The sequence below is a fragment of the Phaethon aethereus genome (genome assembly GCF_964289735.1).
Source record: "Phaethon aethereus genome assembly, chromosome: 11".
Lineage (NCBI taxonomy): Eukaryota > Metazoa > Chordata > Aves > Phaethontiformes > Phaethontidae > Phaethon > Phaethon aethereus.
The window spans coordinates 14425044-14451596 of NC_138587.1; the positions used below are offsets into that span (position 1 = coordinate 14425044).

The 26553-nt window shown below is 36.2% G+C and overlaps 1 protein-coding gene across 21 annotated transcripts in view; it reads right to left on the reverse strand.

The window, feature by feature from the left end:
- The window catches only part of SLMAP (sarcolemma associated protein), a gene marked incomplete at both ends in the record, with an annotated part of 83198 nt that overhangs the window by 3158 nt on the left and 53487 nt on the right, over nt 1-26553 (reverse strand). For 14 of the 21 annotated variants that reach the window (XM_082004693.1, XM_082004709.1, XM_082004691.1 and 11 more), the window contains 9 exons: nt 1595-1729; nt 3080-3251; nt 4529-4646; nt 5949-6269; nt 10249-10323; nt 11099-11221; nt 17192-17251; nt 17523-17603; nt 21027-21083. In XM_082004693.1, the coding sequence (XP_081860819.1) occupies nt 1595-1729; nt 3080-3251; nt 4529-4646; nt 5949-6269; nt 10249-10323; nt 11099-11221; nt 17192-17251; nt 17523-17603; nt 21027-21083 (1142 nt within the window). The remainder of the gene's footprint in view (nt 1-1594; nt 1730-3079; nt 3252-4528; nt 4647-5948; nt 6270-10248; nt 10324-11098; nt 11222-17191; nt 17252-17522; nt 17604-21026; nt 21084-26553) is intronic. The other 7 variants (XM_082004702.1, XM_082004699.1, XM_082004696.1 and 4 more) reach the window with 1 other exon arrangement.

Below are 26553 nucleotides of genomic sequence, written 5' to 3' on the forward strand. Positions count from 1 at the left end.
GGAACAAACCCTGCAGTGGGAAGTCACTTTCTGTGGGACACTGTCCTCGGAAATGACGTAGCAGATAATGATTCCACCATAAGGGGACAATGGTACTCAAAAAATTTGACCTTGGAACTCAGCCCAGTATCCACGATGCTTCAAATAAACCACAAGATATGTTTTACGTTACTGCTTGTGACTAACTTGCTTGCCTGAACAGCAAGCTTGTCCTGCAAGTCCTTATATGCTCTTCATCATACCCTGACCTCCAGGTTTCAACTGTCATAACTAACGCCTCCTCTGGAAGCAGACTTTGGCAACTGCTATGGTTCCTGATTTCATTTAAATAGTCACATCAAGTTCTTCCTAAAATTTCCCTTACCTTGCAAGCTCTTCCAATTTCATCAGGTGCTTCAATTCCCTTCACAGTATTTCTGCCATCTACTATCCCCCTTTTTCCACTGATCATTTTAATGCTGAGGTTAATGTTTTTAACAGACCAGAAAGATTTCACATGCACAATTATTTACTCAGTGTGACCTTTTCTATTAAAATGGGGATTTTTTTTGGTGGTTTGTTTTTGACTTCTACCTACTTTAGTAACGCAGTATTATCTAAGCATTGCAGAAGAATTCTAAGCAAGAAGCAGGTTCCACAAGAATTATAACATCATATTCCTGAAAATATGGCTGAAAAAAGTGAGAAGGGCTTTGAATTCTTTACATCTTTGAGAGCTCTGCTATGTTAGCGGTTTACATTCAGTAATGGGTTATGGCAAGAATATTCATACAAACTTTGGGCATCTAGTAGCCATCTGATTTTAGAGGACTGGATCTTTAAAACTTTCAGAGAAACAGTTTTCTAAAAGGCTATCACAGAATATGCATTATCCCCCTGTTTTTTACTGTCCACTACAGGACTTGTTCACCTGCACTGATCATAGACACCATCCCAGGGTAATAAGGGTCTAAAATAAGGTAATGACCACCTTGTAATGTGTCTGCCACAGCCTTAACGGAGAATTTCAGAAGTCTCAGAATAAAAAGAGTTGTCCCTAGCTGTAAACTCAATGCTAATGATACAAACTTTCAAATTAATTGCAACAGAAAAGAATATTTTAATTAGCGAATAGAAAGGACAGTTCAACTGCACTGTTTAAAGCATGAGCTGATCAGGGATAACCACTGTTAAGAAGCATAAGCAAGAGTAAGGAGGGAACATCCATTGTAATAAACACTAATAAAATAATAGCATCTTGGAAAAAGATTGCTTAATTCATTTGGATACAGGTTTCTCAGCTTTTACCCATGTATCATTCTCAAATCAAAAAGTTTTACTTAGTTCTGGTTCACTAGTATTTAATCCAGATGTTTTCAAGAGAGCAGATATCTAAGGTCTTATTTAAAACTGTCCCACAAATGTAAATTTAACTTGCGTGTGTAATTGTAACAGTGTAATGACCTGCAAATTTGCACAGGAAGTACCAGAATGGAATTTTGCATTTATTTTTTTTTAAGTCCATCCTATTGTATTTGACACTTACATATTCCCTCAATCAACAAAACTGCCAGTGTCATAACCCAGCATCCCCACATATTCTGTACAGACTTACGTTGTTTCCTTTTTCTTGTAGCAGCTTCAGGTTTTCTTTACATTGTTTGAGCTCTTCTGTGAGTGACTGATTTTCTTGTTCGGCCATCTCATACTTTGCTTTCAGCTCTGAGAGCACAGTCTGTGTTCTTTCAAACTAAAGACAAAAAGAAAACAGTCTGTGGACCCCTGAACACCCAACACATGCTTACACTTGCTTAGTGCACAGCTTCATTTCCTGTCGCATGCCTAGAGTAACTCGCCTTGGACCAGTATACTCTCTTTTCATAAAAGCAGGGTAGAAAAATCTTAAGTTTAGATTTTCTTTTTTCGTAAATGAAGATTTTTGTCCCTGACTTTGAAGGGCTAGGATTACTAAAAACCAGGAAATAGGAAGTAAATGCAGGCCATCTCTATACCAAACAATTACTCATTATCATATTGGAAAGGACTATTAAAACTACGAGGACAAAACAAGAAACAGGGGAACAAGGAGTCCTTTACATTTAAATGCTGGTCTTACATCTAGGCTGTACCTTAAATACCTACACCAAATAGGTGCAAAAACCAACATTCTGTATGAAGTAAACCAAACCCTCTTCCCATGCAGAAAACTCAAACAGAAGAGTAAGAAAGGCATTGAAAAATATTATGCCTTATTACTATCATACCATAGTCCTCAGTGTGGGTCAAGTACGAATGACACTGGGAGAATGTGTCTCATGTTCCTGCAGTATGGGCAGCTTCTACTTTTTCAAATTCACATTCAATTTATTTCTATAGATTGTAAGCTTTCTAGTAGTCCTCATGACAGGGATTAGTAAGGACAGAACCGATGACTTTCAGTACTGGCATTTGACACAAGTTTACAAGATTAGGCAGAATTAATGACAAAGCAAAGGACAGGACTGCAAAAGAAACTAAAAGAAGTGACTGGGCAAAACACTCAAATGTGTGTTCTTCTTCCAGACATAATTTTTAGAGGCTATGCAGATGAAATATATGCTTAAAACGCCAGCTTTTCCTTATGCACCTGCCAATCATCTTCAGCAGCTTAGTGATCCAGTAAGATGAAAGGAGTCCTTTGTAAAGAATGTGTAGTGCCATTGTCAAATAGAAAGAGTTTAAATCTAACTAGGAAGATCATACTGACTAAAAAGAATTAATTTTGACTCATAATAGCTAACGAAACTCTGTAACACGATGTTCAGAAAGACTCTGATTAAGGGTTTACCTCTCTGAACAGCTTACAAGTAAATTCACTAAGGTAATACAGAAGAGTAAACTTTAGGAAGTTCCCAAAACACACACACACACGTCATTTCATCTGAAATCTTCCTTTTTAGATTTAACCCTCGGTTTACTTATTGTTAGCTACCATAAAAGCACTTGCAATAGAAGTGTGAAAAGTGTTTGTTACTAGAAATGTTATACTTTTTCTTTTCTTTTAGCTTAGAAGTCATTAGGCATTATATTCTCTCAAAACAGAAAAAATGTTTTGTATTACCTCTTTCTGAACATCTTTTGCTTGACTCTCAGCTTCACTGAGTTGGCTTTTTAGACTAGCTGCATCCCGTTGATGTTCTTCTCTCAAAGATCCCATCTGATTTTCAAGTTCCTTTCGAGACATTTCAAGAACACTTATATCGCTGGTTAGCGCTAAACTCTGTTTCTGAGAGCTGAAAAACAAAATCCAATTGATCCCCATGTGTTTTAAATTTAAACAAACAAAAGATTTTTTAAAGCATTTTTCATCCTCCAAAGCTTCACACATTATTTTTATTTAATACAGAAATATCAGCTTAAAGCAATTGCAGAAGTGCAGATCATCATTGTCTCCCTATACAAAGTACTGACACAAAAGGCTGGCCATAGTCTTGCTTTTAAATATGTGTGCACAGCTTAATGCGTATAATTAATTATAACCTATAATTTAAATAATTTATCACCCATAATTTGTAGTTTCTTATTTTACTTTTTATTATTCACTAAGAATTTATTATATACTCCGAAGTATTTTGAAACAAATACGTAATGACAAGACTGTTCAAGGTTGTTAGAAGTGTTTCATTTATTTGCTCACATGCTTCTTTGCTTACTCCAGTTGCACAAGCTAATAGCTAGTGCATTCTTCAAGTGTTTAGTACAATTGTGTAACAGTCATAGAAAGCTCTAAATTAAGCCATTACAAACTTTAGTGTAATAACCAAGTAGTGTTAATTGGTGACTGTGCAAGACAAAGAAAAATAAGACAGAGATCTTGCATATCTCCATTATGAAAATCCTGTATTTGCTCATCGCTGTCCCCTATTTATGTAGTGAATTAAATTCCAGTATCTGAAACTGAAAAACTATGTAATAACAGCAGATGAAGGGATAACAGGGGAAGTTACTTCCAGGCAGAAGATTTAGATAGCCTTCAGTGATGTCACATGTTCAAATCACAAAAGAAATACAGTAAAATACAAACACCCCTGCACTCTAAAATCCCTCTCAAAAGATATTATGGAGCTTGTGATAAAGAGACTTGTATTTTTCTGTTACCCAAAACATGATACAGAATACTGTTTCTGCCCATCATTACTATTTATAATGTGACAGTGTTGTGTCTCATGGAAGCCTATCTGAGAACCATTTTCCAAGCCTGAATGCTGAGAAAATGTTAGGTTAGGAAATCTATGTGGTTTACCGTCTTTTAAGTAGTAGGATAACTGTTAAGTCTAAATACTTCTACAATACCTGCTTCCAAGTCCTTATTAAAAGCAGCAAAACAAGTCAGGTTACCTTATGATGGTGCAACATGACTGATAAATAATACAGAAGCATTTGCAAAATAGAAAAAAATAGCTTGGTATAACAATTTGGCATGAAAATGTGTTCTTCCCAATACTATGATATAAATAAAATTTCAATACATTTACTGAAACACCATCAGACTAGTCCATTGTGCCCTTACCTTGTAAGCTCCTTCTCTTGTCGCTGAAGTTCAGATGCAAGCAAAGTATTTTCCTTCCTTAGTGTAACACATTCAGCTTCCAGAGCACTCCACTCTGCCTTCAACTTTTCAAGTTCACCTGCAATAAATTAAATTTAATTGAATTGAGTAAAATTATTTTCATGACTGCTTCAAGTATCACCAATTAATAAATGGAGGAAAAGCTGATATCAGTCGTAAATCTCAAATATACTTGATAATAATCATGTCACATGAATTCTCTCACAAGCATCTATAAAACATACTAGTATCTTCTACTGTTATGAGGTTTGTGAGCCATTAAACAAGCTAGTGCTTTTTTTGTGAGCTTTTTCTAAGGCACACAGGAGTAGGAAGCAGTCTGTTTATGGGTCTACTCTAGTATTTTAGAAACGGTGACAGAAAAGGACATTTGAAGAAAATAATTTCCCAGACTTGAAAACACTAAAAAACTAGAATCACTAGATACTACGCCTCTGCTACAAGGAACAGAATGTTTAAAGCAACAACTAAAGGGTGAAAATGAGACCTTTGAAATGAACCAGTCCCTGGTAAAATAGATGAAAATCAGTGTAACATACTTCTTAGTTATACAATGACAGAGACTGGAGTTTGAATGGGAAAAAGGATTCTCTGACAACTTCAAAGATTAACTGATTCAGAATTTCAAGCATATTTTACAAATGCCAGTTTCTCTGTGGCATGTACACAAGTTTCAACATGAGCTTTTGAACTCTGTTAGCAGATTCTCCCAAGACCTGAAGCTATAGGCTTGGAGTAGTGGCTCTCAACCAGCTCTCATGAGTTGTGGGTGCATTACAGGTTGTGAAACACAATTTAATGAGTCTAAAAGAAGCCCTGTTCTGGCTCAGCACAACATATTTGTATATGTCTACATCATGCATCCACAATAAAGCTTTAATTTTAAATTTATTTTAACATTTTTATGTTAAAAATGAGATAGTATCAACAGTTTTATTAAGCCATAAAATACAGTTATTTGTCTCGAGTGAAGATTTGCTAGAAAAATTAAAAGGTCAGAAGCTACCCATTTACAGGCTTAAATTACACAGAAGTTACACAACTCCTTTTGGAAATCTGTGGCAGTATCAATCCCTCAAACAGTACAAGTTTTCCATCTTTAAGTGGAATGATACTTGGTCTACTTTTGATATCAAAGGGTACCTAAGCTAATTTAGACATAATTGACAATTACTATTTAATGAAGTATACAAAATGGCTTTGTAAGACTACATATAATACACACATATGTGTATATATATAGATACAGTAAATGACTACAAAGAGGCAGACAAATAGTGAATTGAGTAACTGCCATTCATCAGATTGAGAAAGATGCTACTGTTAGCACTGCTTTTAAAAAAAACTTTTAAACAAGTACCTTTTAAGCGAGTAGCCTCTTCCTTCTGCTGGTCCTCACACTGCTGACACCTGAGCTGAAAACTGGCTTGCAGACTGACAATTTCTTTTTCATAATCTGAGGCATCTTTCCGCCACCGTTCAAGTTCCACTCGCACTGTTTGCAGCTCATCTTGCAGTGCGGAAATATCCGTATCTCGTTCTGATGCTGCCTTTTCTGCTACTTGTTGAAGTGACAGAATCTCATTTTGAGCACTGACTAGTTCATTTCGAGCGCTTGAAATTTCATTCTCTTTTTCCTCACGAAGATTCTCAATATCTTCTTGTAATTTTCGCAACTGAGCTGGAAAGCATACATTAATGTTAGTATTTTTTAAAACTGTATTTAGAGAAAAATTAAAAAAAAAAAGCCAAGCCCTTTCCCAACTTGTTGATGTGTAATAGGATTAAAGAATCCTAATGCAATTGAAAAAGGTATTAATATTGTGAAATGATTTACCCTTAAAGAGACAAGTTTGTGCAGTCATGTATTAGAGAGCCAAAAGAAACACGAATTATGGTTGGACAAAGCTTTCTTAGAGTTGTGTTATAAGTGTGATACTAAAGCAACTCCAAAATCTGAAACCAAGATTTAAATCCAACTTCACTGTAAGCAAAACAAGTATTATAGAACAAGGACACTGTGGGGTTCAGGGACAAGAGGAAAAGCAAGAAAGCTTCTGTCACAAGCCAAACAGTTGCAAAGCTACACTGGAAACGTTTGCCTGTTCAGCAGTTAACTTGTGATGTCGATAAATATTTGACGCACAGATTTCTACTCCAGTCTCAACACATAGTAAGGAAAATAAAAATTACTTCTTTGCAAAAAGCATTTTTTAAAGCACAAGATTAATTTTGAAAGGGACAGCTGCACCAAATATACTGAAATATAAGTCCTCCTTTAGCATTTACAGTTTACTGTAAATGTGCAGCAGTCACATGCATACTAGATTTTACATTTCTGCATGAAGCAAACCTTATAAATTATTCTCATTCAAAACTGTTTCATTACTAAACACATCTCATCTCTGAGCACAACTACTTTTCATAAGCACGCATGCAAACAGAATCCACTTTAAAAAAAAAAGTACAGTACAGAGGAAAGGGAAGTATGAAAGAAAAAAGGACAAAATTATAGTTAAAACCCTGACTGATGGAAGCAAAGTGTTAATTTGCTCGGCGGTGTTTTGCGTTTTAAAGAACACGTATCACAGTTCACATGTATTTCACAGATTTTTAACATGGGCAAAACCAATTACTAAATTAATGAAGAATTGCTCTGAGAAGAAAAGTGCAAAGTTCTTAACATCTTGAAAACCTAATATAAGATACTGTAGAGGGTCAGAATTACACCTTTAAATTTACATGTTTCAGAAGCAAAGGGCAAAAAAGGACAGTGGAAAGCATGGGAAGATAACCGAGGCTGAGTAACAGGTCTCTTGTATTTGTTTTTATTCTCTCGATTCATTACAGGAGATGACATGGAGAGTGTGAGCAAGTCGTGCCATGAACTGATATAGCATAAAAAACTACTCAAGAGACTTGCACTTTCATGACAGCTATACTTGATGGTTTTTAGTAGCATATACATAATACAGGTAGAATTCATATACAGGTACCATCTAGAAAGTTTGCTGTTAGTTGATGCACAGTGAAGAAGAAAAATGCAACTTTTTTCCCCCTTCTCTAAACAGGCCCCAGCAACATATTTAGCTCATTAGATAAACTAAAGAGCCTATGAATTACCGAATTCCACACTCTGGAGGAAAAAGACAGTATGGGGAAAAAAATCCTGGTAGTTATTATATATTGTAATACGTAAGAGCTATTACAGACAACGATAAGTTAGATTTCACAGCACTTCTGTGTAAGATGAAGCAGTTTATCTGGTCCATAACAAAGACATTTGCAGCATGATGGATGTTTTTAAATACACATGTGCAACATGAGGCTTACTATCACCGTATTTGTTTGGAAATAGCTTCTACAGGCTTATACGAACAGAATGGCAAAGCAGTAGATGAGAACAACCTGACAGTAATACAAAACATTACACATTAACAACTGCCTTTCCATGTATCCTTACATTAGGAGCCCTGAGCCTACCAAACCAATAATGCTAGGAAACCACGTTTCTAAGACGCCAAGAATTACAACTTGCTAACACAGCAGGAGCAAAGAATTGATTTTTTCCAAACCGTATCTTCCTGATATTTTCTTTATCAAGACAAGCTAAATTCCTGCTTCTTAGTAATGGCAGTATTTCAAAGAAATCTGTTTTTTTAACTTCTGTCTGCATTATTGATGAACTCTCCCTTTAACTATTCAAGTGTGAAAACAAGCATGGGATAATTGAAAATCCAAACACATACAAGTGTTTCTAAGGTTTGGTGGAGTTGTAGAAATAACTGTCACAGAAAAATTACTGAATAGAATATCTATTATATTCTATATATTCTTTTATTAATATATATAAAAATAAAGAGTATTGGAACGGTTTCTGAAGCATTCCAGTGCTTCAGAATTCAGGGCAATTGGAAAGAAAACTTCCATTACATCTCTTACGTATGTCAGCCATTACCTCATCTAAACTGAATGCTTCTCTTTTTTTTTTTTTTTTAAAAAAAGAAGTAATGACAAGTTACTTGAATTTCCTTCCTTTACCTATCTGCTCATCTAAAGAACTTCACACGTAGAGACAGGATCTCAGTTGTTTCTGTGGGACCTTCTCTTCTTTATGACAACATATAAAGCCATGTAGTACTGGCTGGTCTAAAACATTGAGTCCATGAAAATACATTAAGAAATGTTACTGCATGAAGCTGCCAGGATTTTCCTTCTCCACTACAGTTCGTAGAGGCTGCCAAGAGAGAATCCTTACATCTTGACAACTTCTCCCAAGTTGTGAGATGTGTCACACCCTAAAAGTTTTGGAAGCAGCAAGCATACAATGAACATCAGAATGTTTTGAACTACCATAGGGAAAGAAGAGGAGGAAACATAACCAAGACCTCACTTGAGAAGGGTTCAGGAGACAAAAAAGTACTGAACTGACAAGCGGCAGCTTGTATTTAGGATTGACTCTGTCAAGCTTCTACTTTGATCCTCTTTTTCTGAGAGGGGGAAAAGAAAATTTTTTTCTACATAGAAATAACTATCAAATCCCATTTTTTAACTTCCGCTACAGCATTTTTTACTTGGAGAATTTTCATTATTAGCAGGATAAGATTCAAAATTAAATTGCTCCTCTTGTTCTGAAGATGAGTATCACGTAAGCCGCTCTTTCTTACAGCAGCCATGTCAGAATGACATTCAATGTCAGAAAAAGTAAATATTCTTTGCAAACATTCATATGAAACAGTGCTATTAAATAAGCTTCTCAGTGTAACTGGTATATGACAAGTACCACATTCCACAACAAACTACTGCCCATAAAGTAATTTGCTAAAGCTATTTTGATTTTCTAAGAAAGTGAGGATTGTCAGTCCATCTGCCTGTCCACTCATCTGCCTTCCAACCGTCTGTAGGTCGTATGCTGACAAAGATAAGAAGGTATGAAGCTCCAACAAGTTCCATAACAATCCATGGCTGAGTAGATGTTCAACCTAATGCTTGCTCTAAGGAAGAGTCATAATATAACCCTTATTGATTTTAAGGCCAGACAGCTTCTTGACCAATGAGGTCACTTCACAGGCCCAGGCCGACAACTTAATGTGATACGGAATACGTGACACAGAAGTTATGTACATCACGACATTCCATTCTGCTATCATTATTTTGGGCCCAAGAGGGCATGATTGGTCATACCGTTTTTTCAAAAAGCATAGGCAGTGTCTCTATTGCAGAAATAGAGATTTGCAGAATGTATTGCAGCAATTTTACTGCTCTGAGGTTGGATGCAAATCTGAATGATTAAATATTTATTTAAGAGGATTCTACCAATGAGGTGAAGAAACCAAGTAGCATAAAAAAGACTGAACCTTCTGAGTGCTCTGAAGATAAAATAGGCACAGTAAGAAATCCTGGATCATTTAAAGATGAGAAAGACTGGAGAGAGAGAGGAAGGAGAAGAGGCGTCTGTTACAGATTACCTCTTATGCATTTTCTAAGTTATTATTAGAACTGTCGAAATTGGCAGGAAACATTTCACAATAAAAATCAAACATATAGTAAAAGAAGTCAGATTTAAAACATACACTCAATTAATGTTTTCCTTCATTAGTGCTTATGATGCCACAGAAACAGCCAAAGCTAGATATTTTCCTTAGAAAATAATTTCCTACCTTGAAGAACATTTATTTGCTTGTTAGATTCTTCAACTTGCACTCGATATGCTTTTCTCTCTTCTTCCAATAGCGCTATAAATGAAAGTGAAAATGTGTCCACATGTTTTTGTTAGTAAGAAGTATTTCAACTGTAGTCACAACTTCCCCTTAACTGAAAAGATTAAAACAATCATACTATTTCAGTAAGTTATCAAAACTAGTAACTGTGTAAGTAGTTTAATAAAAAGTTAATATTAAGACATCATTCCATTATTGGGGTAGTATTACAATTAATTTGAAAATTAATGTAATCTGTTGCCTGATCCAAAACCTCCATGTGTGCTAACTGCAAACTGGTGTGGGAGGAGGAAAGAAAAAAAAAAAAAAAAGAGAGATGTCAATATACCCCATAAAGAACATTGAACAGTATGCAATTAAACTGGACTATACTATGTCCTGTCAAAAACAACCCATGGTTTGACTGAGGATAATGATACAGCTACATATCTGATAGGACAACCTAAAAGAACTACCACTGAATACATTAAATTATGTGCATTATGTGACTGAAATGCAGATTAATCAATATCTGTAGATGAATATATTTTGTAAAGATGAAATATATGGAATTCAAGTATGTATTCAATACTATGAAAAGATGATGGTTTATCTTTAACCAAAAAAATCAGAGCTCAGCTGGACTGCATATAGAGCTTAGAAAAAAAAGCAGAAGTTTCTGACATTCTGTGCAGAAGTGAATGCTATGAAACAAATCTAACAGACAGCAAAACTGGACCCCCTTTTAAGACTACCTGACGAATACAATTGTAATGGATACCCTACACAACCAAGTTGATCTGGGTCTCACCTTGAAGTTCAAAGCATTTTTGTTTACTTGTCCTAGCTAGCTCTTGGGCTTCAATCAGCTCCTTGTGCAGTTGCTGAATTTCTTGCTTAGCCTCAGTCTCTGATTGTGCACCCTGCAATTCATCTGATAAAAGAACATTTTCTTTAAATCATAAATTTGTAGAACAGTTTAATTTGCACTGCAATGTGATGACTGGTGACTTTTTATTCAAATAATCCAAAGTTAGTTAAAGTAAACACAAAATTGGATTAAGTAAATATTAGGAAAAATATTAATATACTTTTAAAAGGAGGAAAACATATGCAAACTTTAAAACATTCATTATTATAACATGCAGGATAAAACAAAAAACAACAAACAAGAATTAGAGAATTTTTAAAAACACTGGGTAGATTGGCAAGGATTCCCGGCTTGACAAAAATGAAGGAACAAGAAGCGTAAGGACAATCCCTGACTGTGTTTACAACTTGCCTATTTTTAAAGGGAAGCAACCCTAGCCCTCTCCCCTAGCACACACGTCCCAGCAGCCACCCGGTGTCCCCTGCCTCCCAAGCCCACCCTCCCACGGGGCTGCTCCCACCGGCGGGTGCCAGCCCTGGCGGGCAGCGCCCCCGCACAGGTGCAGACCCAGCCTGGCGCTGGGGCTGGCTAATGCCGCTCAGCTGCAAGGGATTATGCAGAGTTGCTATTAAGAAGGTTCTATCAAGAGGGTTGCTACCGTGCAAGGCTTGGCTTCCCCCTCTCCCTCTGTGGACCATAACTACAAGGAAAGGAAAGATTGAGGGAAATTTTCTAAAACAAAATTAAGGAAATTAAGAAAAGTCAACCCCCCCACTTGTTCCATTCAGCGGCCTCGTGAATACTAAGCTAAATTTTGCCCTTAAAAATATTAGGTAGATCGTTAACACGATCAGGTATCTATGCGTGTTGTTTAAGCCCGAAATAAAAACATTAGGTCTTCCCCTCAAGTTTTGTATTAACCAAAATGCATATTAAATCCCTCTTGGGCTTATAAGAGATTACTTGCAGTCATAGACAAACAAAATACTTTTAAAGCTGGAGTTTTGGGGGAATTTAAGAGGAAAAATAAGTATTTGTAACTTTAGCAGTGTCCTCTACTGGGCACACACTGGAAACTAGGTGCAGTGACAAAGAGGAAGACAACACTTCAGCCTGCAGGCACCTGCAATGCCAGGAACTGGATCCAGGAAATTCTCATTCGCTAAATTTTCCTTAAGTAGGGTCTATGCGGAAACAGATTTTTCAATAGGCACAAAGAGCACTAATAAACTAAACACGTAGAGGGCTAAAACTTTATAGAAAGCCAGTTAGGTGAGAAAGGTAAGGGAGGGAAATCAGTGAAAAAAGTCCAGCTGTGCGTCATGGGAGAGGGAGAACAAAAAGGCAGATGTGTTACACAGCTAACAGGTTAGTAAACGTCTACCACTATAGACCATATGGTTTTGAGATAAAGGCACACTGCTTAGAATAAAAACCTCAAAAGATAAATTACTTGGGTTATCTGGACCTTTCATAATAAGTGAAAAATAAATACAAGGTGTAGGTCAATCATTGTACTTTTGACATTCATATTTGACTGTGTACATCACCAATAAAGTAACTATAAAAATTTTCTGCTGTTGTCTTCATTAAAAAAATTGTTTATCAAATGCTAAAGAACTCATTCTGCATCCCTCTAAGAAAGGAGGCTGTTTTTCCTATTCTAACAGTAATGAATTGGTGGGATTGAGTAGAGTTGAAGGCACATGTGCTTTTAGATTTTTTTTCAGAACAAAATTATGAGAGCAGAAAGAACAAAGAGGACTACATATTTCATCCAAATACATGTCTTTTATAGTTTATTAGAGTTGCAAATCGAAGTTTCTCTTTACTGAACATGTTTTGTTCTTTGCTTCTCATGGATAAAGACTTGGGGCAATTAGATTTTCAACCCTCCTTAATGAGACTGTTCAGAACAAATGGATGAGGAAGTTGACAAATTATACTCAATTCATGGCTGATAAAGAAGCAGTGTCCCAAAGCCAACAATAGACACCCTAAACGAGCTTTCTGATGGACAGTATTTTCCAAACAATGAAAGCACACATCATAAAAGATAACACTGCTTCAAAGGAGATGAGGAACTCAACTTATGGGACAACATAATCAGTTTAGCAAAGGCACCATCAAGGTAAAAACTCATTTCCATATGCTTCTAAATCAAAAGCCAAGAAATATAAGCACAAGAAAATAATAGCTTTTCAGTTTTACCCAAAGTGGAAATTTCATTAATGTCTTTTAGTTCAAAGCAAACATCATTTTTGTGCTACCTATAGTTTTGAAGAAAATTCCTTAGTGAGTAGGATTGCTCTATTTATAAATAATAAAACTACTAAATATCATCAGGCTTAGAATTACTTCCCTCAAGAAGCAAATTCACATCACAAAACCCGGTTTGAGAACCAATGTAAAAGGCTGCAATCAAAAAAGTATCAGAACAATTTCTAGAAGTATTCAGCATTGGACTAACTTCTCAGAAAAGTCTAAGGAATACTATCATTAATTACAACAAGGTGCAAAAAAAAAGGTCAAATACAACAGTTTGAAAACCCTCATTTGTTTATTCTAGCTCATGGAAAATTTTTATCTGTGATCAGATTGTTTGCCATGTTACAATGAAGGTTCTTCATTAGCACCATTGTTTCACACACATGCTTGAGGTTTCCCTTAACATCAACTCTACTGCTAGATTTGAAATTGTTTAAAAAATTAGCACAATCTGTACAAATCATTCCCAAAGCACATGAAAATTTCTTCTCCTTCAGTCTGGCCCAACAAAAGGAGTCTAACCGATGGGTCAGTTTTTGGGGAAAATTACCATTTCCAAATCATTAAAGAATATGATGGTGTGTGAAGGAATATTTTGCAATTTTAGGATCTATAAAATAAAATCTCAATAAAACCAAAAGAGAAACAAAGCTTGGATTAAATTAATATTTACATGAAGATATTAACAGAGCTCTGCTTATATGATTGCCTTTACATTTTTGTTTTGCTAACAGATAATATAGAACCATACATAGGCTGCGGTCTTAATTGATCCCTTATCTGTATGTGCCCAGCCTGTGGAAGCAGCTTTATGAGCAGGCTAGTATTTCTTCAAGTCTCACAGTAGTTCACTTTCAGAATTTTGCAGAATTTCTCATTATTCAGGTGACTATTTTCAGAGTACTCAGGTGACGTCAGATAAACAATTGAAAACCCTGAGTTTTCTTCAGCTTCATAAGAGCCACATAAAGTAAACTGTACCATATATTTAAAATAAAGTATCTGGCTATTGCAACATAAAACAATGGTTCCCAAACTTTCTGAATCAACAGACCATTGCTGATTTTCAAAGTTTCTTATGTAAGCTACAACTATTCAGCAAACCCTCAACTGAAAACGCTTTTTATTACGATTCCATGGATCAATCTTATAGTTACTATGAAAATATAAGGGAGTCGATACGAACAAGATTACTAACCTTCCAATCACATTTATTGCTTCCTTCCATCTGTTTAACATTTACCTGTTTTTAACTTTGCAATAAGTAGTCACAAACAGCCTGTCTACACAGAAGTGTCCAGGGAGCTGTTATTAATGGCTAATAAAGTCATTTACCTCGTGGGGGGGGGGAAGCAGTTCTACTAATCTGTGACAGCTTTTCCCATTCCCCTCTTTGCCAGATTCCGACTTGCAGAAAGTTGAAACAAATCCTGAATGCACTCAAAATTTACTGATGGAAAATACACTTGGAGGAAACTACAGCAATTAAAAGTCTCATCATTTTCTTGTTCCATTAATTTGCTTTGTAAATTCCAACAGTTAAACAAAAAGGAACGCTGCCTTTTTCAGCAGCTGTTTCCACATTCCAAACAGCTGCCAGATCAGAAATGTTCTCACTCTTCCTTAATTATATGACTGCATAACAAATCCACTTGAAAGTCTTTCTGTGGCAAAAAAGATCCTTTTTAGGGCAAAGTCAGGCATATGAAGTAGCTCTCTGACAAAACCTCAAACAAAACTGCGGCTTTATAGGCTCTTCATAAAAATTACGAGGGTAAATGATTCATTCTACAGATATTTTTCAATGGTTTCATGAGAACAAAATAGGAATGCCCATAAATAGTGTCAAGAGAAAAAGAGTTATTCCAATTATTTTAGTTAATTGCAATATGCAATTCAACAGCAAAGCGGTTTATCCAAATAGGTGTTTTTCTACTTATTCACTTAAAAGTTCAGTAATGGTTACGGTTTAAATCTTCAACTGAGTAAAGACAGATGAAGCAATGAAAACGTCCACATTAGCAAAAGACTGCTTCCACGTTACCACAGAAAACTTGATTTTAGTCCTTTAAGAGCTCAAATAACCCTCCTTGCCAGTTTAATATACCCTGGAGAGAAAATGCGTAACTACACCTGACCCTTGCCGTGACATGAGACTGTTTAATCCAGGAAGCAGCACGCTCCCCGCAGCCTTGTCGTGGCCTTGGGTTGCCGCGCGAACCTTTCTGGCAGAACGCAGGAAGACTTCACTTGCATATAAGGAGAATTCAGGAATCAGTGGTTTCAGCCTCAGGGCCCCATGGACTAGTTTTAATGTGTCTGCAAGAAGATAACTAAGAAATCCAGCCAATTAGGAGTAGTCTTCAGTCGGCTACCTTAAAACTGTAAGAATTAGAATTAACGTAATTTTGACATGAGCTGGCTGAATGCAGTTTCTCTGCTGTACTGTTTACATAGAAAGGGTTGTTCCGGCTGCGAATTCTGTGCATGTGACAATGCTCACAGGAAACAAACTCCTTAATGTGTATCCCATTCTGGACTGAAAGTTCTGATTCTTAATGAACATCATGCTGTTCAACTGAAACTTTTTTTTCCAAATAAAACTTGCTGCTGAACCCAAATTTATTACCGAAATCATAATCACTACGAACGTCATTACAAGATTCTACCTTCTAAGGAAGTCACTCTGAATATACTTGTTATTAATTGCAGACATTAGAGTAAAACCCAAACGGACCATGCACAGTATCTCAAACTCTCCTTTTTAATCTGCTTTGCTGAGGTGGTATCCACTGCAAAACATAAAATTCAATTTTAGTTTTGCTGTTTGGAAACATATATAATACATGCAAGTTTTGGAAGTCCTTCTGTCATAAAACTAAAGAAGTGTAAACAATTATAGGAAAAAAACTCTTTTACAGGTCTCCTAAATTTCAGTGTTGTTTCCTGTCTTTCTGAACCATGAAGAACTGCAACATCCTTTTTCCTTGTGATCCCAACATAAGCATCAGTTTACAGATCTTATCAAATGTCTAATTGTACATAAAGCACAAAATTAACTTTCAGTATGCTAAATGTAACAACTAATTAATATCCCACAAAATTTTTCAGCTCATAAATATGTAAATATTAGCTTGCTAACCAAGTTTTAAGTGCATGCCTTCAGTGCCAAGAGCAGTAAAAAAATTAATTTTATAGCTATGAAGCTAAGAGCTAAGGCTCAGCAATCATTCTAAATACAGTTACAACAGGAAATTCAAATCTTGAGTGTGCTAACTAAAAAAAATATTTAGATTTTCTTTTTAACCCATCAGGTACAAACTAGCAGAAGCATTCCTGACAGTGGACAGTGATGGAAACTATACACGTAAAATTTTGCAGCGCTTAAAACATGTCAGTGGTGGAAGAATCCTTCCTCCCCACAGCTATTAGCCCTAACGTAAGTGTATGCTGAAACTATTTCTCAACTCTACTTGAAGTTATAACATGTAAATTCCCAGAACAGTGTTGGTGAGTAAAGAAACTTGCTTTAAGCATGAATTATTTCTACGCTAACACTTAGAAGTATGCTTTTATATAACAACACCCAAAGGAATCATGATTGATATTTAAATGCAACTCTTCCGTACTACCACGATTAAAACATTTGAATTTCAGCACTCTACTTCAATGCACATTTGATAAAAAACAGGTAGACAAAAAGATATATATATATATATATATACAGATTATGCATCTAAAGTTACAAAAAGAAAATTCGTTTACCTTTTAAAAGAGCTACTTTAGCAATAGGTTCATTTAAATCTTGGTCATCCATTTGGGCATCTGAAAAGAACAAACAAACCCCCACACCTTTCAGAAAGCAGGTAGACTGCAGACAGTTTTCATATACGTGTTCTTTAAGAGAAGAGAAGCTTTTACATTATTTTCACCTTACAACAGTTAATCATGAAGTCACAAAAGAGACAACACTGCTTTAAGCTTGTATGTGGCTCCACATAATATATGCCTTCTCCGCTCTTTTAGCAAATGCTCGTGATTAAGTGATTTAATTCAAACTAATTATATGTTACAGAAACCTCAGTTAAACGCTTACCTGTAGTGTCGTCGCTGCTTTTTTCCTTGCTTGGACTAAGAGTGTCCGACAAATCAGATTCTTTGACTCTTCCTTGATTCTCTGTAAAAGACAAGGAAAATCAACTACAAGTAGTAAATGCTTTGTTCAGTCTCTTAATCATAATTTGTTCCGTACATCTATTTAATTACTGCTAAATGCCAGTAGAAAACAACACAGTTGAAGAAATACTTGAAAAGCTGGTGGCTGCTTATTTCTTTGTAAGCCTGGGCTAAAATGGATTCAGCATCACTAAAGTCATTAATCTAGCCTAGCATCTAATAGGGGATGCAACTGCCTCATGCACAGCTTGAACTTTTGTTTAAAGCTGTATTCTTGCCAGTTGGAACTCTGTGCAAAAGCTGATTCAATCAGGGAACAAACAAGAAAACTATAACAACGCAGATACTGTAAGCAGTCAGAAAGAAACTGCTGTTAAGAATACAACTGTGCTTCAGTATTTTGGACGAATAAAATAATAGCAACAAGTCTTGTATATACTGTACTGTTAAAACAAAATGTCATATGAACCAGTAAAGAATCACAGCAATACAAATTAATACACTAATTCCTAAAAAGAATTTTCAGTTCAAATTGTATTAAGTGAAGGCAGTCTATGTCCTTTCCACCAAAAAATACCTTCATGAAATATCTGTTCATACACAACTCACCACATTATTACATGCAGCTTAGCAAAGCCACACAGTTTTTTGGTTTTGTTTTGTTTGTTTTGGCTTTTTTTTTTACCAGTTCTAGATTTTTTAATGGAGATCAGACATTTTCAAAAGGTGAGGGGACTTAATTATGCCAGTGCACCCTTTTCCTACACAGAAGTATCCATGACACAGAGTCTAAACAAATTTTGAGGCTGTAATCTTCTTTTTTTTTTTTAATAAGAGTTCCATTTTAGTACTGATGGGTCCTTTAAACAAAGGCACATCATCTCCCATGTGGGCAAACCCAGTACATTTGTCACCGAGGAACCATTATGTATAACCGGGCGAGGTTATACATAATGAAGTCTTTCTTGGCTGACTGTGCAGAGCCTTGCTTTAACAGCATTGCCGCCCACCCACAGATTAATAGAGGTCTCCTCTGAGTCACAAGGTCCAGGTAGAGAGACATATATATATATAAAAAGGCATCACCACAACATTCCCAGTATACAGACTTTACTTCTACCACATATGCAGGAAAGCACAGTGAACACAAATAATTTCTTCACATACAGGTACTGTAGGTGCAACAAATAAGTACCAGGACAGAGGAAGAAAGATGCACAGCAATAAATAAATCGTGTTATACCAATAGGGTTAGTATATGAAAATAGGTAAAAACGAAAGGAGTCATGGAGAAAGCTTGTGCGCATTGTTTTCAAGTAACAAGAGAACAGACAGAGCTACACAACCCCAAGTCCAAGGAAGCGAGAACTGAAGCCAACCTGTGCACTTACACTGGGAAATTCGCAAGATGACAAAACACAGACAAGTTAATAGAACAACAACAACAACAAAGTTCTCTTCATCTAACATGAAAAGTTTTCCGTTTCTCCCTGCCAGAATAACATCCACTGGTATATGAAACAGAAGGCGGCAAATTCAAACAAAGCAGCTGATCAAGAGCCAGACTCTTCCTATCTTAATGTAACTGAAATCAGTGGAGAGGGGGAAAGCACCCGTACGCTCAAAGCACGTTAGGGCTTTGGACCTGGCAGCTATTCTGAACCTATCTCATACGGCTTCAAAGCTCATACTGACCAGAGTAGTTGAAAACTTGAGGTTTGGGGGTGGTCCTTTGCTAAAACAAAAAGGGTACTTCCCAATTTTTAGGAATTAAGTTTTTAACTAATATCTGAAGATGTTACCATACAAAGCACTTTACACGTATTATACAGAATCAAACTCACGAGATTGCCATTAAAACTGGAATAATTACTAAACCAAGTTACTTACTTTCTAAAGGATCAAGAAAAGTATAACCTAAAAGCCTCACCCATGTCGCTTCTGGTAGTGGCCAATCCAGAAGTGCTCAGCTGAGCGATATCTGTATCCAACTAACTTTACCATATCTGGTCATACCCGGACACACAGCTTGCTTGCTCCGCGGGGAACGGGAGGCACAGCGCAAGCTCCAACCAACCGCTGAATTAATTCTCCCTCTCCCCACCTCCCTCCCGTACTCCTTCTCCCACCCGCCCTCGGGTACATCAGCTTTTTCCTCCCTCCTCTCCTCCTCCCCCTGAAACAAGGAACACGATCAGGCACTAGAGGACAGACGCATCCGCTTCTACATCTGAAACAGCAGAAGGCAAAAAGAGAAATGGTTCCGAAACCTGCTTCCTATTCTGGAAGCAGTCACAAGCCCAACGCTCTTTCCTGTACTGTATTATTTCACAGCAGTTGCCTCTATTTCCCATAATAAAACCGAGCTGAATAAATATAGCCAAAATGATGAAGTATATTAAAATGTGTTGACATCATACTTACTTGATGAGTTAGAATATATTAACAAACACTAAAAATAGCACACCGCTTTGCAGGATAACTGGCACGCAAGTGTTATGTTACAGTTATTGTATGCATTCTTTTGCCAAATATGGCATGTTGTCTATAGCTTACGTACGGAAACAAATTAAAGGTGCAATTTCATACATTAAGATAAGAAAAGACAAATTGAAAAGTCTCTAAAATACCAGCACTTTTAACAAGCTAGCGTTTATTCAATGCAATAACACTCTGCAGAAGGACAGAGGGTAAAGAAATGAGTCCGTATGTCTAGACTTCAATAAAAAGCTACAACGTGGAGTCAGCCTAGAAGTCCAGAAATCTTAGATTATTAGACACATAGGAAATACTGATCTACACACTTTGTAGCATTCCTGATTCTGGCACTGCAAGATAAGGATGATTGTTCCCTGACAAGATAAATCTTTTGTAATTAGCTCCTTATATTTTACTGGTTTTATACAGAAGAGAAAAGAGTTAGAGTTGCACAGATATATTTTATCTGGAAAAGGCATGTTTAGGAGGTTAATAGTTCTTTTAAAGTTATGAGTGTGTAAGTCAGAAAAAAGTAAAATTAAAATACAGTTCTATTTAAAACTTCAAATGAGACCAAACATTATTTCTATTTAGTCCTACAAAAAAAACAAAAAACTGTTTGAAATCTATGCAGGCACTAAAAATTTAAATCCATTTACAAAATTTTTTTTTTTTTTTTTTTTAAATGCACATTCAGGTAAGAACTCAGTCAAAACTGAGACTAGCATTTCAGGTACTCAATCGTCAAAAATCGTTTCCTTTACATCTTTTTACCCTACAATAGTATTTGGAGCAGAGTTCAGTAAACAATATACCTCCCCTTTACTGATTTTTTTTCTTAAGTGAGTATTCAACAAAACTCAAACTGCTATTTTAAGACAGAACATGCACTGAAGTGACATTAAAAACATGCTTCAAAAACAGTTAAATAATCCAGAAGTCTAACCTTTCAAAAGCTTTGTTTCTTCCACTTTGGTTAGATGTCCTTCATCTATGATCTTGTCTGCCAAACAAAATAAGTGTTACTTTCCAAGCTCAAATTAAGCAAGCTTTTCCCCGCACACATCTACGTAGACTACATTCCATGACCAAATTAAAAGCTGATAATATTACTTCCTACTCAGGCTTGAACAAAAACTTTATTCTCGCATGGAATAATGAAACAGAGCACACAAGCCTACTGGAACTTTGTGATAAAGTACATAATTATTTCTTCTGCCATTTAATAGCTGACATTATTAATGCTTCAGTTCACTAATGAGAAGTTAGGAAAATTAATTTAAGAACTTTTTAAAAAATCTAACTGGGAGCAATACATAATTAATACATTTCTCAAGTTATAGTTATCAAAAAAGGGATTCTAAGAGCTGGTTGCCTGAAATAGATATCCAAGAGATACACGGCAGTAAAACAGCAATTGAGAAACCACCTCCACATCACAACTGCTTTAACAGTGCCTATGACAGGTACACAGAAATAGCCTTTCTTAACTTAAAATTTTCAGAGCGCTGTACAAGCTTCCAAAAAAAAAAAAAAAAAAAGGTGCATGCATGACATTCAGGTTCACAAAAATTGAGTTTACATATAGCATTGACAGGGAAGTCTATTCATGTATGTCAGGTGCATAAAAACCTAAAACATGGAATTTGAGACTGGATTGCTAACTTCATCCTAACTCCAGCTAAGACGTGAAGGCAAACAGTAAGACCAAGGGAAGACCAGGTTTGGATTAATCAAAGACACTGAAAGAACTCTTGAACCAGTAATTCATTCTTTTTCAGAGGAGATTTCAGTATTTCAAATTCCTTAAGAACCGGCTAGCAATGCCAACATGCAAAATCATGGAGGGTCACGTATCTTACAGATCACACAATCAATTTCTGCGCAGTAGATCTTGCAATTTAGACAACGTTGAAAGCTGTTAACACCCACTGAAACACCAGGCTTGAAGCTGCCTGTGCCTCCACTCCGTGCTCTCCCTGCCAGATCCCTGACAAACAGGCAGGGAACAGAGTCTGCTGGTTACCCCGTACGCCGTTAACAGGGAACTGAGATGCAGAGAAGACTGGACGAGCAGTACATACAGGAGAGTTCAGATTAAGGAAGCTTGATGACAGTAAAACCTTTTCAAACTTTTAATTAAAAAGAAATGGTGAGCTTAAGTCAGTATTTCAAGCTTCAAGTAGGTCTGAAGATTAAGAAGTCTCTGTACTCCTCCAACAGCATGCTGAGGTAACCATGACAATCTAAGGACAGAGGCAGGACAGAATTTGCAGGGAGGTATCTTTTCCAACCCTAGACAGCAGACAAGCTTTCAAACAAACAAACAAACCCCATCCCACTGAAGAAGGGTTTGCATGGCCAAAAGCTTGTCCTGTCCCCTTCCCTCCCCACCGCCAGACAAACCAGTCTAAAAGAGATGGTCCTTCCATCTCCTTTTATCTACAAATATTGTCCTGCATTCCTACAACATCTTTAAAATACTGCTTCAGAAATACACTGAACACCACACTGTATTTTCAGGATTGGCTTCAGGTCTCGAGCAACTGTAGGAGATCACTCATCATTCAAGCTCAGAACAGTCTCGAGTTAGTCAGAGCCGGAGAGAGTCACTGTGCCTAGATTGAGGACGGCACCGCAGAGGGAATCAAGTTAACTGCAGCCACAAGCGAAGAGTTACTGAGGGATAGCATGAGTCCTCTGCCATTCAAAAATTAAAAAAATCTGAACAAAAGTCTTCGCATGTGATTATTCCAGGACTCAACTGAGGCTGGAAGAGGGCTGGGGAAGAAGGCAGCAAGAAAGCAGTGAGGAATTCTGCCCATACGTCTGAAAAAATTAGCTGAATGCAAAAACCATACACTCAAAGTAGCTATCAACAGCCTGATCTGACGGGGTAACACCTCATCGCCGCTGGACTGCTAGCTTAAAATAGGGTTCTATCATCAGTTTACAGAAGAAAACTTAGCATTATGAATTCCTGGATCTTAGAGTTTTCACAATTCAGTAACTGTTAAAAACAAAATAATTATAGTACAAAACAAACTAGTCTTCTTGACCCAGATGTTTTTCCAAACTAAGACCTTTACACTTCCAAGAATTCTCAATTCCTACAACTAAGAAAATCTGCAGGCTTTTTTTTTTTCCATGGTGGTTTACTTTTTTGTAATGTTCATTATGAATTTCAACATTTGTACAAAAGTTTTCTTCGTGTCGTTATTTCTTCAGCAAAGAACTTCAGCAGTTAACACTCAGCTCCCCTTGCCCAGTGTGACCCAAAGCTGGTACAGCCGGTGTTTTTCACTTAATGGCTGACATATCTCCTAACTTACAAAACAAGTAAGCAGTTTCTGTGTTTTAAGAATGCTAGCATTAGCATATTTCAAAGCCAACAAAAAGTTTATTTCAGCATGCCTGTGTATATTTAACAAACAGAAAACTGGATGTTGATGCCATTGAACTAAACAGAATCTTACTCTGCACTGTTACTACCCTAGTCACTAAAAATGTCAGAATCCAGACAACAATCAGAAAGTAAAAGCAGACATACCTGTATCTTTAAAACTCCCCTTTTCAGATCTCTGCATCTTTTCATATTACTATTTCAGAAAACTTCATAAACTTGATTTTTGTTTTAAATCAATCTATATTTTCCGTGAATAAAGATGTGCATTTTTAGCTACCAAAATATAAACTAGGGTCAGGATCCTAGGCTTTAACTGCTGGCACAAATAATTTTTCTCTTTCATGCTATCCAGTCACTACTTAACAAAAAGCAAAGAGTTACTGATACATATCATAAATAATAATAATTGTTACTGAAACAATCTGCTTTGAAGTTAAGTTTTCAATTCATCTTTAAGATAGTTTATGTTTCTTTTTGCTCATGAATGCAGTTCAAAGGCAGCTTTCCTTTAGGTTTTTAGGCATTTCCTGTCTTTTCAAATTAAGAATTCCCTTTTAGATTTAGGTTGCCTATCACTATGTGCAATATAATAGTTAAGATCTGGTAACACTACAATGCCTACTTAAGTAACACGCTCCCAATACATTTATGTTTCTGTATCAAATTCGTCTTTGACAGAGGCCAGTTTTGAAGACCTATGAAAGGAAACCTGCCCCCCTCGCCCCCCAAATTTCAAACCATCTGAAAAAAGTAATACTAACAGGTTTAACTTTACTTGCTACCTGCAGGTCAGGAGTTAATGGAAAATTTGAAAATAGCCATTCAATCCCTCCAAAACCTACTCCGTTTTAAATAAGTAAATTAAAAAACAAAAAAATCAAAGGCAGAGTTTGTAAAGAAGCAAAAAGTTGACTTGCATTTAAAATCATAAATGAAAAAAAAAAATCACAAAATCAGGAAAAAAAAAAGGACACAAAGAAAGAAGGGTTAGATTTGAGCAAAACAGGAAGGTAGCAGGGCACCAAATCTCTCTTTTTTTCTATACATCATCAACATTTTTGGTAATAACTCATATCCTGTAACTAATCAAAAAGAAGCACCATGACTTTTGCTGTTGATGGTTTGTCAACTGGTTGTCAACTTGGCAATTGTCACTGGTTTTCACTAGTGGTTACTAGGGAAAAAAAGTTAAGAGATGAACAACAAGTGAACTGGATGTAATGATCAGAAAGTAACAGACTTCTCAGATCATTCAGAGCAAGATTTCGTAACATTCTACAGATGTTGTAGATCAGGACAGGTTACTGGGTGATATCATGAGCTCTACTCTGCTTAAAAATAAAAGTATCCCTAAAAACCTACAGAAGCTGGATTTTACAAACAATGCTACCCAAGTTATGCACTCAAGCTGCATTGCAACTAAGATTTTTACTGTTCTATTGTTTCTCCACAACCAAAAAAACTCTAGTTTTAGTATCTTGAGAGGTCTTGATTGCTCTTAACTGATAGGCACTTTCAATTGCCTTATAATTCTATAGCAACTGTTTGTAGAGAATACTGTATTGTTTAATAATCTAATTTTCCTTCTTGTGTTATCTTACATACTCTACTTCCTTAACTCAAGGTGTCTTTCCTCATTTCTCTGCTTATGCTTTCCCAATTTAAGTGCTTCTTTCCCAGAACAGTGGAGATGAGCACTTTAACCTGCTGTACCAGCACAAGTCAGAACCTTCTCATCTACACAAACTGCATGGTTGTCTTAATTCTCCTTTCTTTTTAGATTTCTCTTATGGCTGGCAGAGCCTATAGTTTTAACTCCTCTGCTTCTACTATGAAACAGCAAACTGAACGCAAATTCAATGAGTGACTCCTATTTCTGGGATTTTTATAATATTATTTTTTAAATAAGCCTGCTTGTCTCTCTCCTACACCTCTGGGCAAAAAAAGCATAGAATCATATGATGAACTACATCTTCTTTCTCAGTATTTCCAATCTTTATGATATTGTTCAGTAATTGCTGCATGTCTTAAAGCCCCAGTTCGTGGCACCTCTGAAACTATAATTTTTTTCCCCACTAGTTCCCCACCCTCACTGCTGCAGAGAGCAAAGAGCAGGAGGAGGACTGAGGGGTAGCACTTATATAGAAAATGAAAGTAACAGATCCTGCAGCTTACAGGTTTTTTAACCTCGTGATTTTGTGGGACCAACTAAACACACTTGAACTTGGGAAAGACAAACTTTCAGTCCAGAAATAAATACATGAGTTATTGACTTCAAATTTTTTTCGTACTTGATTAAACATTAAAAACTTTCCCTGTTGCAAAAAAAGTAGAATACTGAACCCCTTGAACTCGTATTCATTCTTTTAAAAAGGAGGCAACTGAGGCCTTGCAATGTCTTTACTCTCGCTTTCAATCTCTCAAGAAAGGGGACGCATAAGTACGTTGACTTTATTTTACTCTCATTACTATTTCAGTTGCATGTTAGGATCTTTTGCTAGATCCTGATGGTCGCATTTGCTTCTCAATAGAGATGATACTAATACAAGTTTTGCTAAAACAGGTTATGCTAACATCCAAACAATGAAAACAGACAACCAATTTGTATTTGAACATCACTCGGTGTGCTCTTCATTTTCACTCTAGACAAAAAATTTTACTCAAACATTTAGCTTCAGTTCATTTTTATTTCCTGAATCAAGAGGATTCATACAAGATCTTTTCAAAATTTAAAGCTATTTTAAACTTCTGCCTGATAGGAGACAGCTACCCGTCATCCACTTTTAAAAATAAACATTTTTCAAATAAAGTTTAAATTTTTTTAGACAAACATTAGCAGTAGCCTGTCGTTCAGTTTATAGCTCTGCAATCAATACCACAAGAAGTTAAACAAGTCTATTACACTTCCTTATTGAAACTTAAAAGGGAAGAGTCCAACGGGCATAATGTCAAAAAAGATACTGCCTTATTTTTGCTTTTAAATACTTCTCCCTGCTTAACTTTAGGCACATAATTTCTGTAAACTCTCAAGTCGAAAAATAATTCTTTATTCTACAAAGGCGTTTTC